Source organism: Saccopteryx bilineata, chromosome 1 (genome assembly GCF_036850765.1).
Source record: "Saccopteryx bilineata isolate mSacBil1 chromosome 1, mSacBil1_pri_phased_curated, whole genome shotgun sequence".
In the NCBI taxonomy this organism is placed as follows: Eukaryota; Metazoa; Chordata; class Mammalia; order Chiroptera; family Emballonuridae; genus Saccopteryx; species Saccopteryx bilineata.
In genome coordinates, this window is record NC_089490.1 from 242,480,013 (window position 1) to 242,497,452 (window position 17,440).

The window sequence follows — 17,440 nt, forward strand, 5'->3', positions numbered from 1 at the left end:
AAATAGAGTATCCCAAATAACTCTGTTTATACAAGGAGCTTGATTTAAATCATCTCTAATATTCAAAGTTATTCATCCAAAAGTGTTGTACTGTACTGTTAATGTATGACAGCACACACACAATCATACACACATACTGTATATACAATATATACAAATATATCCACCATATTTTATAACTCATTTTATATTTTCCTGTTTTATACTTTTTAATAAAAACATTTTTCTCCATCTGTCCAAATCTTAATTACTTTCTGTCAAGATTTACGTGTGGTTGGTGGTGTTAGAGGGAAGGTGAGCATATCAGATTCACCTAGCTTTTTTTTTTGTTTTTTTTGTATTTTTCTGAAGTTGTAAACGGGGAGGCAGTCAGACAGACTCCCGCATGCGCCCGACTGGGATCCACCCGGCGTGCCCACCAGGGGGCGATGCTCTGCCCATCTGGGGTGTTGCTCTGTTGCGACCAGAGCCATTCTAGCGCCTGAGGCAGAGACCATGGGGCCATCCTCAGCACCCGGGCCAACTTTGTTCCAATGGAGCCTTAGCTTCGGGAGGGGAAGAGAGAGACAAAGAGGAAGGAGAGGGGGAGGGGTGGGTGCTTCTCCTGTGTGCCCTGGCCGGGAATCGAACCTGGGACTCCTGCATGCCAGGCCGATGCTCTCCCACTGAGCCAGCCAGCCAGGGCGCTTTTTTTTAAAGCTTATAATACATACTTTGTTCCTGCACCAGTTCATGTGATCTCTTCCTGTGTATAGGAATTAGTTATATAAGTTATATGCTGACACATTTTCTTTATTGTATCTCAAGCTATGGTTTATTTTGTTTCATTTTCACATTATTTGTATTATCTCCTCAGAGTGTAAGCTCTTTGAGGGCAGGGTATGTGCTTATCTGAATTACATTGAAAAGGTTTGGAAAATACCTCACATTTTCACAAACCATAAAATTCATTCTTTTGGAATGTAAATGGTAAAATTCCGTGGTTTTTAGTATATTCACAAAGTTGTGTGACCACCTTCACTGTCTAGTTCCAGAACATTTTCATCACCCCCAAAAAGGAACCCCAGGCTCCTTTCTTCCCTCCCCACCATTCTTCTTTCACCCTGCCCTTGGCAATCACTAATCCACCTTCTGGATTTTTGTTTTATTCATATAAGTAGATTTTTGTTTTATTCATATAAGTAGAATTTTACAATGTGGACTTCTTATATCTGGCTTCAGTCACAACATGTATCAATACTTCATTCCTTTTTATGGCCAAATGATAAAACATTGTATGGATATACCACATTGCATCTAACTTTTGCCAGTTGATAGATAATTGGATTGTTTTCACCTTTTGGCTATTGTGTATAATGCTGCTATGAACATTTGTGCACAAGTTTCAGTGTTGGCATATGTTTTCAGTTCCTCCAGGTCAATCCATGAGAGTGAAATTTCTAAGTCCTATGCTTATGTTTAACTCTTCAAGGAACTGCCAAACTGTTTTCCAAAGAGGCTACATAAGTTTTACATTTTTATTTATAACTTTTGAGATATACAGTTTCTCTCCATCCTCACCAGTACATGTTGTCATCAGAGTATAGTTATCCTAGTGGGTGTCCAGTATCTCATTATTGCTTTGATTTGCATTTTCCTAACAACTGTGATACTGAGCATCTTTGCATGTACTGTATTTATTGGTCATGTATATATCTTTGGAAAAATGTAAGTTTTTAGTATATTCTGAATACAAGTTCCTTACCAGATGTATGGTTCTCCCATTCTGTGAGTTTTTTTATCTTCTTGATAGTGTCTTTTGAGGCACAGAACTTTTCATTTTGATAATATTTGATTTATCTTTTCTCCCCCTTGGGTTGCTTGTGCTTTTGATGTCATGTTTAAGAAACCATTGCCTACTCCAAGGTCGTGATGATTTATTTATACCCTATGTCTAGGTTTAGCTCTTATATTTAAGTCTTTGATCCATTTCAGGTTAATTTTTTATATATGATTTGAGGTAGGGATTCAGCTTCAACCTTCTACATGTAACTATGCAGTTGTGTCATCACTGTTTCTTGAAATCGTCTTGGCAACTCTTAAAAATCTATTGAATGTAGCCTGACCTGTGGTAGCACAGTGGATGAAGCGTCAGCCTGGAATGCTGAGGCCACTGGTTCAAAATCCTGGGTTTGCCCTGTCAAGACACATACGAGAAGCAACTACTATGAGTTGATGCTTCCTGCTCCTCTCCCTACATTCCCCTGCACCCCTTTCTCTCAAATCAATAAATAAAATCTAAAAAAAAAAAAAATCATTTGAATGTAAATATAAGAGTTTATTTCTGGACTCTCAAAGTTTATTCCATCTATCTATGTGTTTGACCTTAAGCCAGTTCCAGTCTTGTTTTGTAGTAAGTTTTAAAAATGGGAAGTGTGAGTCTTCCAACTTAATCTTTTTCAAGATTGTTTTGGTATTCTGGATCTTGCATGTTCATGTGAACTTTAGGGTCATTTTACTATTTCTTCAAAATAGACAGCTATAATTTTAATAGGGATTATGTTTAATCTATAGATTAATTTGGGGAATATTGCCATTTTAGGTCTTATAATCCATGAGCATGGATGTTATTTTATTTTTCGGGTCTTAATTTCTTTTCACTGAAAATATCTTGTAATTTTCAGAGTACAAGTGTTGTACTTCTTTTGTTAAATTTGTTCCTAAGCATTTTATTCTTTTTGATGCTATTGAAAATAAAATTGTTTTAATTTTATCTTCAGATTGTTCATTGCTAGTGTATGGAAGTACAGTTGATTTTTAAATATTGATCTTGTATCCTGCAATCTTGTTGAACTCCTTTATTAGTTTAAGTGAGTGGTAGACAACCTGGTCCCTACTGCCCACTAGTGGGCGTTCCAGCTTTCATGGTGGGCAGTTAGCAGAGCAGCCAAAGTATAAATAAAAAGATTTAACTATAGTAAGTTGTTTTATAAAGATTTATTCTGCCAAACTTAGCGAAAATCCAACATAAAGTAAAGTTACTTCCCTACTTTATAAATCACCATTACTGTGGAACCAGTGGGTGGTTAGAGAATTTTACTACTAACAGAGATACAAAAGTGGGTGGTAGGTATAAAAAGGTTGACTAACCCTGGTTTAAGTCATACTCTTTTTTTTTTTCCTAGAGATAATTTATGTTTGTTCTTCAGTAAGGTTCATTCTGCCTTTCTCCAGCTTTCCAAATACTACCTGCCAACAATAATTATAAGATGGCATTTTTCCTATTTGTCCAATATTTTGTGCCTTAAAAAAACTTGTGCACATATGAGAAGTAAGATTAGACAACTCAGAAGAAAAGTTGTAACATTATGGCAGACTTTTCATGTATGCTATCTGGCTGTAGCGTTCGATTAAAAATTGAGGAATTGTGGTTTAGTACATAAAGCAATGTGCATTACCTATGGTAAAGGTCATTTCAAATTATTTGTTGCAGGAATAAATAAATGCCTATGCTAACAATGTGTGTATATGGATGCAACATAAATTCTATTAGTCAGTAATTTCTAAAGTCTTCATTTTCCACTGTTCAATAACTGATTTTCAGTAGTCCATTTGAAAAGTTTGAGTTGTCCAGAAGGGGATAAAAAATAACAAGAAGGCGGGTAAGAGGGAATAGAGGCAAAATTAATAACTTGAATTTTGATAATAAAGACAAAATTATGATTTAAATAGATATATCTGCTGATTAAGAACAAAGGAGGAAACAGTGATAATGAATTATTAGTCATTAAGCCTGTGTTTTATATCTAAGTCAGAATTGCACCTGGAATTGAGCCAGTCCCACTAGCAATCAGGAAAACTAAGGGGTATACTTTAGTTGGCTTTTGATGTGTTCTGTTGATCATCAAGGATTAAATAAGTGCAAAAGTACCCTAAAATGTGCTTATTTAATAAATTTTAGCTTCCCTTCTCATTAATGTTGTCCTTACCACTAATCTTCAGGTATTATAATAGATATAAAAATAAGTAGGGGAATTCTTCGTGCCCCCCCCCTTTTAAAACTAACATTTATCAAAAGTTTTTTATACATGTTATCTGTTATATTTACTAAGAAAAAAATATTGTGGGAGTAGATTGCATTTGCATGTCACAGGTGAGGAAATTGAAACTTAAGAAGTCAAGGTTATACAGCTTGAAAAAGAAGGAAGGAGAATTTGAACCCAAGTTTTTTCATTCTTAAATTTGGTCTTGAACTCTTAATTGCTTTACTAATACTGCTTTTCCAATCCCTTTGAGGAGCTTACACCCAGATTGATATTATTCATTATACTCCTTGGATCCTTAAACTATAAATAAGTGTTAAATAAGATTTAAAGCAGAATTTTTAAATTGAATTTTTATTTTACTTCAAAAAGTCTCAAGTCTTTACTTTTGGAAATCAAATTTAGTATTTGCCCATTTTTTAAATTGCTATATTACTCAGTTGTCGTGGTTTCAAACATTCCTTTGGTGTCCTTGCTTTGGAAAGTTGGCTCTTGAAACTCAATGGAGTCAAGCTTTGGGTCCAAAAGGTAATAGACTTTGTAAAAGAGGGAGTCCTGGGAGAGCTCCTTGAATAATTTTAGGACAAGAAGTTATAACTTAAAGAGAGGACGGGTAAAAGTTGAGAATAAAATAACTGTTAAGTTCTGTTCTCATCAGACACTGAGGAAAGCTCAGTTGATTCAAGCATCAGCCCCAGCTGGGGGTGGCCGGGTGGATCTTGGTCAGGGTGCATGTGGTAGTCTATCTCCCCTCCTCTCACTTAAAAAAACAATGAATTTTTTAATAAGTTTAAAATAACCGATAATAGACTATCTCCAAAAGATTGTTTTCTAAATCTTGGGTCAGAGACATGTTTGGCTCCTGATTTTCTGAACTAACTTTCAGTTTGAAGCCTGAGTCACCATTTCTATGATTATTTATTTTTTCATTTTAATGTATCTTTTTTCTTTTTGTCTTTGTCAATAACTGCAAGTCTCTTTTTTCATGCCCTTTAGAGCATCCTTTCCAGTGTATATCAACTTCTTATTTTTAATTTTAATTTTTTTATAATTTAGGCCCAAAGTGAATTAAGGCTTTCTACATGTTAGTGATTATTACTGCTTTTTTTTTTTTTTTTTTTTTTAAGTGGGAGGTCAGGAGAAACAGACTCCCATATGCGCCCCAACAGGCATCCACCAGGCAAACCCTCTATGGGATGATGCCCCGTTGCTTGGCAACCAAGCCACTTCAGCACCTGAGGCAAGGTCATGGAGCCATCCTGGGGGGACAACTTGCTTGAACCATTCAAGCCATGGCTGAGGTAGGGGAAGGGGAGAGAAAGAGAAGGGCAGAGTGGTGGAGAAGCAGGTGGTGCTTCTCCTGTGTGCCCTGACTAGGAATCGAACCCAGGACTTCCACACACTGGGCCAACACTCTACTGCTGAGCCACTGGCCAGGGCAAATATTACTTAAGTACACGTGTACACAGTTTAAAATCCTGGTAGTACTCAAGTAAAATCAATTTTAGATTGTATCATCAGAGACTTTGCCGATCAGGTGTAGTTTTGTGGGTTTTTTGGTCGTTGGGGTTTGTTTTTTGTTTTTTTTGCATTTTTCCGAAGTTAGAAGCAAGGAGGCAGTCAGACAGACTCCTGCCTGCGCTTGACCTGGATCCACCCGTCATGCCCACCAGGGGGCGATGCTCTGCCCATCTGGGGTGTTGTTCCTTGCAGCTGGAGTCGTTCTAGTGCCTGAGGCAGAGGCCGTGGAGCTGACCTCAGCATGCTGGCCAACTTCTCTTCAATGGAGCTTTGGCTGCGGGAAGGGAAGAGAGAGATAGAGAGGAAGGAGAGGAGGGAGGGTGAAGAAGCAGATGGGCGCTTCTCCTGTGTGCCCTGACTGGGAATCAAACCTGGGACTTCCACACGTCAGGCTGACACTCTACTGATGAGCCCACTGGCCAGGGCCAATCAGGTGTAGTTTTTAGTACCCTTTTTGGGGGGACATGATGACAGACTTGTGGTACTTAATGTTTTAGTTGCTTAGTAACATTTTTTCTCATATTTTGTTTATAGAATCTAGAAGGAATGAATAGAAAGTAATCCTTTCTGTTCCTTCTTTGAAATTTAGAAAACAGAAAATTTCTTTGCTAACACCTTTAGTTGACTTCTTAGCAATTATAATAGTAATGGCAGTAATGGTTAATACATATTTATTGAGCTCACTGTTTTGAATATTTTCTGTTATTTAATCCTCACCACAATCCTTTGAAGTATACATATACTATTATTCCCACTTTACAAATGATGCTTAAAAAGAATGTGACTCACCGAGGAGATAAGAGAGGGAAAGCCTATAAGCAATTCAAAGTTGCCATAATTAAAATGAATGCATGCTCTCCCTTAATTCAGTTAGACTCTAAGCTTCCTGAGGTCAGGAACTTAATATTATGTTTATTGCTTTATTCCTATTCCTTGGTTGGCAAACTGTGGTTCGTGAGCCACATGCAGGCGGATCTTTGGCCCCATGAGTGTGGCTCTTCCATAAAGAGTACTCCATCATAATTAAGTTAATAATAATGTCCCTACCTATATAGTTTAAGTTTAAAATATTTGGCTCTCAAAAGAAATTTCAATCATTGTACTGTTGATATTTGGCTTTGTTGACTAATGAGTTTGCCAATCACTGTAAACATATTTGAGTATTATGCAAGTGCCAGGCACCTGGTATATCCTTAGTTTAAGTGAATAAATTTGGTTGTGAGACTGATTCATTAGTCTTAGCTATGAACCTTCTAGTGGGAATCCATACAAATCTTATTTGCATTGCATGACTTACTCCTTTTCCTTGGACTACTATTTTCCCTATATTTGGCAGGGCACCTTGCAACTTCCTATTCAATTTTCAAGTTCCTACATAATTCCATGTTTTCTGTGTTGACTTTTTAATCTCGTTTAGGCAGTATTTCTTGTTCCCTTCTATTCTTTCACTTTTTTCCCTTTATTCTTTATTATAATACCTATTATATCATGTTGGATTTCCCTAGCTTGGGAATCCTTGATAGGTCAGGGTGGGGGGCTGCGATAATACTGTGTCTTGTTCATCTCATTTAAATTCAACATTAAGTACAGTTTTTGGCATGTTAGGTGCTCTCTAAATGTTTGAGCTGAAAGAATGCATACAAACAAGGTAAAAATAGACATGTAGATGAGTGTTGAGGCAGTTTACTTCAATATTGTCCTCTGTTAATTACTGTTATTAGCTCGGTGATTTTTAGACTACTTAGATTATGAAAAATCATTCCTCTAGGCTACTTTCTTTCAGTAGTGTTAATAATTGATCTCAAGTTTACTACTCAAGTTTTTTTAAGTTCTCTGATATCCTTATCCTTAGGGGAACATTTTTTTAAGAAAGGAGGAATAAACTTAATAAAAGATATATCATAGATAACCCAAGATGTCTAAGAATGAACAAGTTACTTAAGAATTTGAATACAGAACAGAGTATATTAGATTAAATTCTGGAATCCTTAAATACAGGGTATCAGTCAATTATGTCTGCTCTTACACATACCACTTGGGATTGTTTATGAGATTCAGTGGAGATAAGAAAAGGACTGTTCGTAAATCAGATAGTGCTACAATATTTGTGCACAGGCATTTCATTAAACTATTAATAAACAGAAACCCTTTCTTTCCTTATCCGTGGTTTTGCTTTCTGTGGTTTCAGTTACCCGCAATCAACCACGGTCCTAAAATATTATATAGAAAATTTCAGAAATAAACAATTTAAAAGTTTTAAATTGCACACTGTTCTGAGTAGTGTGATAAAATCTTACACTACCCAGCCTATGGCATGAATCCATCCTTTGTCCAGCTTTTCCACAATATGCGTAGTATTCTCCCATACTTTCCTTAAAAATAGCCTTAAACCTCAAGATTAGTAATGCTGACAATTCAGATATGAAAAAAATAAAAGAAAAAGCTTTAAAGTATTTTAACTTTGCTGACTGTCTTTTACCTAAAAAAGAAAAATCAAGTATGTCTGAATTAAATTCGTAGATGATAGTTCTCTGCCTATGGAGTAAGAGAACCACATTTTATATATTATGGGTGTTTAGGTTTTATTTGTTTTTGGCCTTCTTCAGGCTATGTCCTATATAAGTTTTCTAAATCAAAAACCAGTCTTCATTGAGATTTGCTTTTAAATTTTCTAGTGTTAATGCCAACATTTTTTATTCAAGATTTATTAAGATGACCTTCTGTATAATACAGTTATTGACCAGGTATTAAATAATGAACATAGTATTAGAATCAGAAGGAAATTATGATTTAAGAAATAGAAAGGTATTAAAAATATTACTTCAAAAGTGACTGAAGAACTTTGGACATATTTTAGAAAATAATCTGTAAATTCTGGTTTCAGTTTCTTTTCAGTGTCCAAGGCTGCATCCAAAGTAGCATAGCCACTGTAAAACATGAACATTAAATCTTGGACAGCAAAAAAGAGGAACTGTCTGTACCTATGAGCCACAATAATAAAAAAATTTAAGCAGAGAATTTCTGAAGTAGTTAATTTCAGAAGTAGTTAATCAGAATCAGGCTATTTAGAAACTTGAAACTTTACCTTAGGTAAGGAGGTAAAGGAAAAGAAACATATACTATTGCAAATAATTCACAAAGCTGTTATTTTATGTGTATCCCACCTCAGTTACCTACTTCCATATTTCCCAACCAGAGGTGGATAAGTGCTGTTGGCATTTTGGGCAAGACATTATACTGGACTGCTCAGTGGTTTAGTATCCCACTTTGCCAGTTGCAACCCTCAGTTATTACAAATACCAAAAATAACCTCACGGTGTTCTGCACGTGTTGATGAGTACCACTTTTCATTAAGAACGTGTTGATCTAGTATCTAGAAGAACACCAATTAGCTCTTTTAAAAAACATATTTTCTTCTTTTGATGTTTTTCTTATTTTCTTTTGATGTTAATTACATGTTACAGGTTTTAGGTTGAAATCTCACTTTGGACATGAATGATAAGGATTACAGGTTAGTGTATTAGGGAAACAAATGGAAGGCATTTGGATCTTCTTTTTCATTCTGATAATTGATGGCTTAGTAAAGTGAAAGATAGTACTTGCCTCAATCTTTCTGGAGGGCACTTTGCACTTATGTATCAATCAAAATTTAAAATGCACATGCCCATTTCTCATTAGCACCACTTCAAGGAATCTAGCCTATAGAAATCTTGGAAGGCATAAAAAACTCACATTTTAGGAAGTTCATTTGCAGTATTATTGATAACAAATTATAAATAAATAGAATTTGAAAAACAACGAACCCACAACAAAAAAAAATCCCACCTACTTAAGTGAATATATAGAGTGGTTAAATAGTTTACAGTACATACATACTGTATACCCATGTTTTTTCAAGGAAGTGAGACTCTATAGGATGGATAAATTGTTAAACAATATATTATTAAAGAAAAAAAATTATACCAATATGATTAGTATGGTTCCAGTTTTGCAATAAGAATTTTTTGTACATTCATGTGTATGTATGAGGCATGGAAGGGGGTTTTTCGTGTTGTTTACACAAATACATTAAAAAGTAGAACCAAGATTATCAAAGATTGAGAAAGAGACCATAATACTTTCTTTATTCTTCTCAACAGAGTTGGTTCCTCCATAATTTACCTTCATTTCCTCCTTTATACAGCCCAATTGCACTTAATAGAAAAGCATTCCTCTTGAATCTCTACACAAAACATCTTTGAAAATGATCTAGTAACTAATAGGGCAATAAACAGCACTATCTTCACCCAAGCCTCAAAACTTGTAATATTTGACTATTTCTCTCTTTCCTTCCATGTTTTCTTCACTTCAGTTGTTGGGTCCAACCTGTAAAATATCTTTCCTGTATATTCCTTTGTTGTTCTTACTGTTTTTACTGTAGTTTGTATTCTCGTTACTTTATGCTTAGATTATTACAGTAGCCTGTGAAACTGGTCTTTTTCTTTCAGCTTCAGCCAATTCCATTTCCATGTTAGATAATGTCTTCTATGATAGTACAGTGGTACCTTGAGATACGAGCAGACCAACATTTACTTTTTTAAGATATGAGCTGCGACTCAGTCTGTATCTTTGTTTGAGATCTGAGCGAAATTCCAAGATACGAGTAGTGTGATTCGGGAAGCTGCCGCTAGTTGGCGCATTGGCGCACAGGTCCAGTATCGGCAGCACAACACCAGCATCTCGTTCTTTCTCATGTGTTACCCGCTGAATCAAGTCGAATCTCATGCACTGTACTCATTCTTGCATCATTTTTGCATTTTTTACTAACCTTTTTTGTGGGCTATCATGGGGCTGAAGAAAGTGAGTGTAAAGGACAGTGGTGAGAAGAAGAAGAGAATGATGTCGATAGAAGTAAAGCAAGAAATAATAGAAAAATATCAGCATGCTGTACAAGTATTGAACTGGCAAGGCTGTACGACCACAATACATCTACAGTTTGTACCATTCTTTTTTTTTTTTTTTTTTTGTATTTTTCTGAAGCTGGAAACAGGGAGAGACAGTCAGACAGACTCCCACATGCGCCCAACCGGGATCCACCCGGCACGCCCACCAGGGGGCTATGCTCTGCCCCTCTGGGGCGTCGCTCTGTTGTGACCAGAGCCACTCTAGTGCCTGGGGCAGAGGCCAAGGAGCCATCCCCAGCGCCCGGGCCATCTTTGCTCCAATGGAGCCTCTGCTGCGGGAGGGGAAGAGAGAGACAGAGAGGAAGGAGAGGGGGAGGGGTGGAGAAGAAAATGGGCGCTTCTCCTGTGTGCCCTGGCCAGGAATCGAACCCGGGACTTCTGCACGCCAGGCCAACGCTCTACCACTGAGCCAACCAGCCAGGGCCTGTACCATTTTTAAACAAAAGGATGCCATCAAAAGCGCAAATCCAGCAAAAGGAACTACAGTTCTGTTCCAATTAAGGACAAATATCTATGAAAAAATGGAGAAGCTTCTGCTGGTGTGGGTGAAAGATAAAAAGAGCTGACAGGAGATACAGTGACAGAGAGTGTAATATGCGAAAAGGCACATATTATTTACAGCTACTTGAAGAAGAAAGAACCATCAACCTCAAAAGAGGCAGCAGAAGATACATTTAAGGCAAGTCACGGCTGGCTTGAAAATTTCAAGAGATCTGGCATCTACTAGGTCAGGGGTCCCCAAACTTTTTACACAGAGGGCCAGTTCACTGTCCCTCAGACCATTGGAGGGCCGGACTATAAAAAAAACTATGAACAAATCCCTATGCACACTGCACATATCTTATTTTAAAGTAAAAAAACAAAACGGGAACAAATACAATATTTAAAATAAAGAACAAGTAAATTTAAATCAACAAACTGACCAGTATTTCAGTGGGAACTATGGGGCCTGCTTTTGGCTAATGAGATGGTCAATGTGCTCCTCTCAATGATCACCAGTGAAAGAGGTGCCCCTTTGGGAACTGCAGCGAGGGCCAGATAAATGGCCTCAGGGAGCCGCATGCGGCCCGCGGGCAGTAGTTTGGGGACCCCTGCACTAGGTGGTGAGGCATGGTGAAGCTGCAAGTGCTGACATTAAGGCAGCTGAGGAGTACATTGCACGTTTTGCTGTGCTTATTGCAAAGGAAGGCTACATCCCCCAACAAGGGTTCAACTGTGACGAAACAGGATTGTTTTGGAAAAAAATACCCCAGAGGACTTTCATCACTGCAGAGGAGAATAAGCTGCCAGGCCATAAACCTATGAAGGACCGTCTGACCCTTGCATTGTGTGCAAATGCTAGTGGTGACTATAAAGTAAAACCACTGCTAGTGTATTATTCCGAAAATCCTAGAACCTTTAAGACTCACAAGATTCTTAAAGAAAAACAGCAGGTTATGTGGCGTGCCAATGCTAGGGCATGAATTACGCGGCAGTTTTTTATTGAATGGGTAAATCTTGTCTTTGGTCCTGCAGTGAAGAAATATCTTCAAGAAAATAAACTCCCAATGAAAGTATTACTAATCCTTGAAAATGCTCCAGCCCACCCACCTGATCTTGAAGATGATATTCTCGATGAGTTCAAATTTATGAAAGTCCTCTACCTCCCACCCAACACGACTTCAGTCTTGCAACCTATGGATCAGCAGGTCATTTCCAACTTTAAAAAGCTTTACACAAAGCATTCTGCCACTGCTTTGAGGTGACTGAGAATACAAATCTAACCCTTTGAGAGTTTTGGAAAGATCACTACAACATCATGATATGTTTACGCATTATTGACTTGGCATGGCAAGAGGTTACAAGAAGAACCTTGAACTCGGCATGGAAAAAGTTATGGCCAGATGTTGTTGCAGATAGGGACTTCAAAGAATTCGAACCAGAGACTGAGACCGAAGTAGAAGAGTTGGAGGAGGTTGTGTCCCTGGAAAAGTCGATGGGTCTGGAGGTAGATGAGGGTGATGTAAACGAGCTCATAGAGGAACATGAGGAGGAACTCAACTAAGGAGCTGAAGGAGCTACAGATGATGCAACATAGGGAGCTTCTGCAAGAGATTAGTAGTGAGGAGGAGGTAGAGTCGGAGGAAGTGATTTCTACAAGTGAAATTAAAGACATGATGGCAATGTGGGAGAAGCTTTCAAGTTTCATTGAAAAGAAACACCCAGAAAAAATTTCAACTGGTCCTGCTTCAACACTTTTTAATGACACTTGTCTGTCACATTTCTGTAACATTTTAAAAGGCAGGCAAAAGCAAACCGCTTTGGATATATTTTTATTCAAAAGTCTCCTGCAAGTGAAAATGCCGAAAGTGCAGCCAAAAAGGCAGAAACAGGTGATGTTTAAATGAAAAATACGTAATGTTGGCCCTGGCTGGTTGGCTCAGCGGTAGAGCGTCGGCCTGGCGTGCGGGGGACCCGGGTTCGATTCCCCGCCAGGCCACATAGGAGAAGTGCCCATCTGCTTCTCCACCCCCCCCTCCTTCCTCTCTGTCTCTCTCTTTCCCTCCCGCAGCCGAGGCTCCATTGGAGCAAAGATGGCCCGGATGCTGTGGATGGCTCCATGGCCTCTGCCCCAGGCGCTGGAGTGGCTCCGGTCGGAGCATCACCCCCTGGTGGGCAGAGCGTTGCCCCTGGTGGGTGTGCTGGGTGGACCCCGGTTGGGCGCATGCGGGAGTCTGTCTGACTGTCTCTCCCTGTTTCCAGCTTCAGAAAAATAGAAAAACAAAACAAAAAAATACGTAATGTTAAGCTTAGGTTAAGTTTAAAGTTAAGAAAGTGCATTTTTTTACAATTAAGTTTTTGTGATTTCATTTTAAGTAAAGAAAGTGCAGTTTTAGTTTTGTTTAAGGTAAAGAAAATGCAGTTTTAGTTTACATTTAGTGTTAAGAAAGTGCAGTCAGTTTTAGTTTACATGTCTACAGTGCCTGCATCTCTTCTTCCCTCCCTCTCTCCCTCCTCCTCTACCATTCACCTCTGTTAGCCGCACTTGTCTGTCTCCAAGGTAAGAATACAGTACTAAATAACACTTTTTTCTTTTATTTCATATATTTTGTTATGCATTGGTAAAATATACATGTGTGTTTCTTAATTAAAAACATGTCTTTTTTCATAATTTAGGATGGTTTGGGGATGTTTCACAGGGCTGGAACGGATTAAATCTATTTCAGTTATTTTAAATGAGAAAAATTTGTTTGATATATGAGTTGATTGACTTATGAGCTCGGTTACAGAACAAATTAAATTGGTATCTCAAGGTAACCACTGTGTTGGTTCTTTTTCTTAAATGTACTTGGAAAAACAGCTTTGTGCTATGTATTTCCAGCTGTGGACAGTATACCCTGACAAAAATGTTGCTCTTGCCATTTATACCTCTTCACTTTGTAAACAAATAAACTCTTCCTGGAGGGGAGGACATTATTATAGTCAGGATTTACAATGGATATATTTATGGGAAGAGCTTTCATGGTGAGTTGTATTTTAGGATTAGAACTTCTCTCTTTCTTTTCTTTTTTAAATTGAATTTATTGGGGTGACATTGATAAAATTATTTGGGTTTCAGGTGTACAATTTTATAATTTATCATTTCTGTATTTTATTGTGTGTTCACCACTCTGAGTCAAGTCTTCCATCACCATTTATTCCTTCTTAGAATTAGAATTTCTATTATGAAAAAATAATATCTAAAAAAAAGAAAAAATAATATCTGCTTTTTTAATGTCTATAAGTTCTTGGTTTGTTTTATTCTTTTGATGCCATTCATCTTCTCTTTGAGAAATTCTCAGCTGACATAGAAGAACAAAAGATTTTATTATTTTGATCTGTGTCTAAGACTAGCATTGTGTGAAGACTCTAGGAATCTGGAGAAGCTTGCTAGAAATTGAACAGGTGTCCTCTTAAGAACAGAGATTTCTAGAAGAAGTAGCAAAGACAGCGAAGCACTTGGAGAGACTTTTACCAGACAACATTTATCCAATTCTGTGATGGTATCCCACTTACTACTTATTCTCCCTTTGAGGATCAGTTTTAATGAGCCATTGTTACTCGAGGAATGTGTCATATTCCTCATGTGTGTTGCAGCAGAAATAAAATTGTTGCCTTAGAGAAAGTGAGTTGGCAATAACTATGATTGTGTCCTTCACACTATGCCCAAATCTCTCATAATATTCTTCAGGGCTGCCAACTGCCACCCCCTCTAGGAAATCTTTCCTGATTTCTTTCCAGACATTCCCACTTAGAAATAATTTCTTCCTCCTCTGAATTTTTTTGGCTCTTGATTATGACCCTTGTACTTTTCTACTTACATATATTGTGTACCTTTTTAAGAAACTACATTCTATACTGAAAACTCTTCTTAGAGCAGAATGCATGTAACTTTTCTTGTATCTCTCACAGTACTTAATATAACTCCTTGCACATAGTGTAGAAAATAAGCAAATACAGTATTTCCTGATCAAACTATTTGTTGTTAAATTTACATAGGAAAAAGTTAATGAACTTCAGATGTCATTTTTCTTCTACCTGCACGAATTTTCTTTTGCCCAAGGGGAAAAAGGCAAAAATTACAATGATATTCAGTGACTAAAGTTAGTGAAGCAGCGTAATTGAAAAAGAGCATCAAGTTAGGAAGTAACGAGGGGAGACGTAGATAAGTAATCAACTTTGTAAATCCTTATAAGTGATGCTGAGTTTGAACTTGATTTGGTTTTTGAAGGGAAACTATTGAAGGATTTTAAGAGGTGATGAGTCATTTGACCAAATTGAAGTTTTAAATGCATTAGTCTGGTACAATGAGGAAACTATATCTAAAATTAGTAAGACTGGAAGATGGTACCCAATTAGGTTGTATGCAAGAGTCTAGGGGGGGAAATGCTAAAGTTCTAGAACAATGGTGGCATAGTAGGATAGAAGAGAGTGGATTTAAGAAACAGAAATTAAGTTGATGTCTTTTTGGTTTTTATTTGATGTGTGATAAGGTAGAGGGAAGTGTCTTGACTAGGCTTAGAGGTTGGATGAAGTGCTGATACTTAAGCTAAAGAAATAATATAACAGGAAGAAGAGTAGCATTAAGTTTTGTGGCTGAGATGAGTTCTGAGCCTGTTAAATTTAAATTGTCTGTAAGACAGCATGTTGAAGATGTCCAGCTGTTGGTTGGTTATATAAGCCTCAAGGGAGAAGCAAAGGAAGAGGTCAGAAATGAGAGTCATCAGCATGTAGGTCCAAAGTAAGAGTGGTTAATATTTTCTCTGGAGAGTATGTATTGTAAATTCTTAAAAATCCATTCTTTTTTCAGTGATTCTGTGATATCCTCACTAGCCAAGATTTGTTATGAGTTACTGTCTATAATTTTTTAATTATAATAACAATCTCTTTTAACCTGAATCTAGTCATGAGGAAAAACAGCTTAAAGTGTGGAAGGCCACAAAACAATTGGCATTAACTCTTCAAAATTATCAATGTTTTAAAAGATTAAGACATAAGTTAAAGAATTGTTCTGTGTTAAAAGTGACTAAGAGACATGATAACCAAATACAGTGTGATCCTTGATTAATTGATTGCATGATCCTGGATTGCCCCTTTAGAGGACATTGTGTTGGGATAATTGGAGAAGATTGAGTATGGGCTGTTATTAGATAATTGTATCATTAAATCTGTGTAGGAGACCCAGTTTAGAAACCCCCACGATTAATAGGCCCAGAGCAAGAAGAGTGCTACCATGTGGTGTCGTCGGGTTGTTGGTTTCACGGAGGTTGGTAACACGGAGATTAAGAGATCCCCTTTGGATGAGGATAGTCCTGTTGACGAGGATTTATTAAACTGTAATGGTTTATGTACAATGACCAATTAATATGCCCTGTACCATTTATTGTGTAGGAGAATGCCCTTTGTCCTTAGGGTGAAGTGACTTAATTCGACTAACTCAAGTGATTCAGCATACAAAAAGATTTTGTGTGTGTGTGTGCGCGTGCGCGTGTGCGTGTGCGTGTGCGTGTGTGTGTGTGTGTGTGTGTGTAGAGAGAGAGAGGGATTAAACAAGGTGTAAAAGAAAAGTGATTTTGCCTGACCTGTGGTGGCGCAGTGGATAAAGTGTCAACCTGGAAACACTGAGGTTGCCAGTTTGAAACCCTGGGCTAGCCTGGTCAAGGCGCATATGGGAGTTGATGCTTCCTGCTCCTCCCCCCTTCTCTCTCTCTCTCTCTCTCCTCTCTATAATGAATAAATAAAATCTAAAAAAAAAAAAAAAAAAAATTTAAAGAAAAGTGATTTTGTATTATGAGGTTTTTTAGTTATGTGATAATGTATTTTTTTTTAATTTTTTTGTTTCTTTACAGAGACAGAGAGAGAGTCAGAGAGAGGGATAGATAGAGACAGGAACGGAGAGAGATGAGAAGCATCAATCATCAGTTTTTCATTGCGACACCTTAGTTGTTCATTGATTGCTTTCTCATTCGTGCCTTGACTGTGGGGCTACAGCAGACCGAGTAACCCCTTGCTCAAGCCAGTGACCTTGAGTGCAAGCTGGTGAGCCTCGCTCAAACCAGATGAGCCCACACTCAAGCTGGTGACCTCGGGGTCTCGAACCTGGGCCCTCCGCATCCCAGTCTGACGCTCTATCCACTGCGCCACCGCCTGGTCAGGCTGATAATGTATTTTTATAAAGTGTTTAGTTTTCTTAATAAATTTTTTTAGTATGGTTGAATTTTATTTTATTTTTATTTTTTTAATTTAATTAATTGTGATTACATAGATTCTAGGGTCACCCCGAATGCATCCCCTCTCCCCCCTTTTTCCCCTCAACATCTCCCTTGCCCTCCTTCCTACTCCGCCCTCCTCCCTTCCTTTCAGGTTTATCCTATCCTATCATCCCCTTTTTCTCTGTCCTCTTTTCCTCTGGTCCCTTTGATCCCTCCTCTGTCT

The 17,440-nt window shown here is 37.7% G+C and overlaps 2 protein-coding genes across 4 annotated transcripts in view; one reads left to right on the forward strand and one right to left on the reverse strand.

The window, feature by feature from the left end:
• LOC136319490 (uncharacterized) overlaps positions 1 to 10,320 on the reverse strand; it is a 29,674-nt gene extending 19,354 nt beyond the window's left edge. Inside the window, exon 1 of the mRNA XM_066252736.1 lies at positions 10,284 to 10,320. Coding sequence (XP_066108833.1) covers positions 10,284 to 10,320 — 37 coding nt within the window. The remainder of the gene's footprint in view (positions 1 to 10,283) is intronic.
• Positions 1 to 17,440, forward strand: part of NIPBL (NIPBL cohesin loading factor) — a 213,506-nt gene that overhangs the window by 18,854 nt on the left and 177,212 nt on the right. The gene's annotated exons all lie outside the window — the stretch shown is intronic.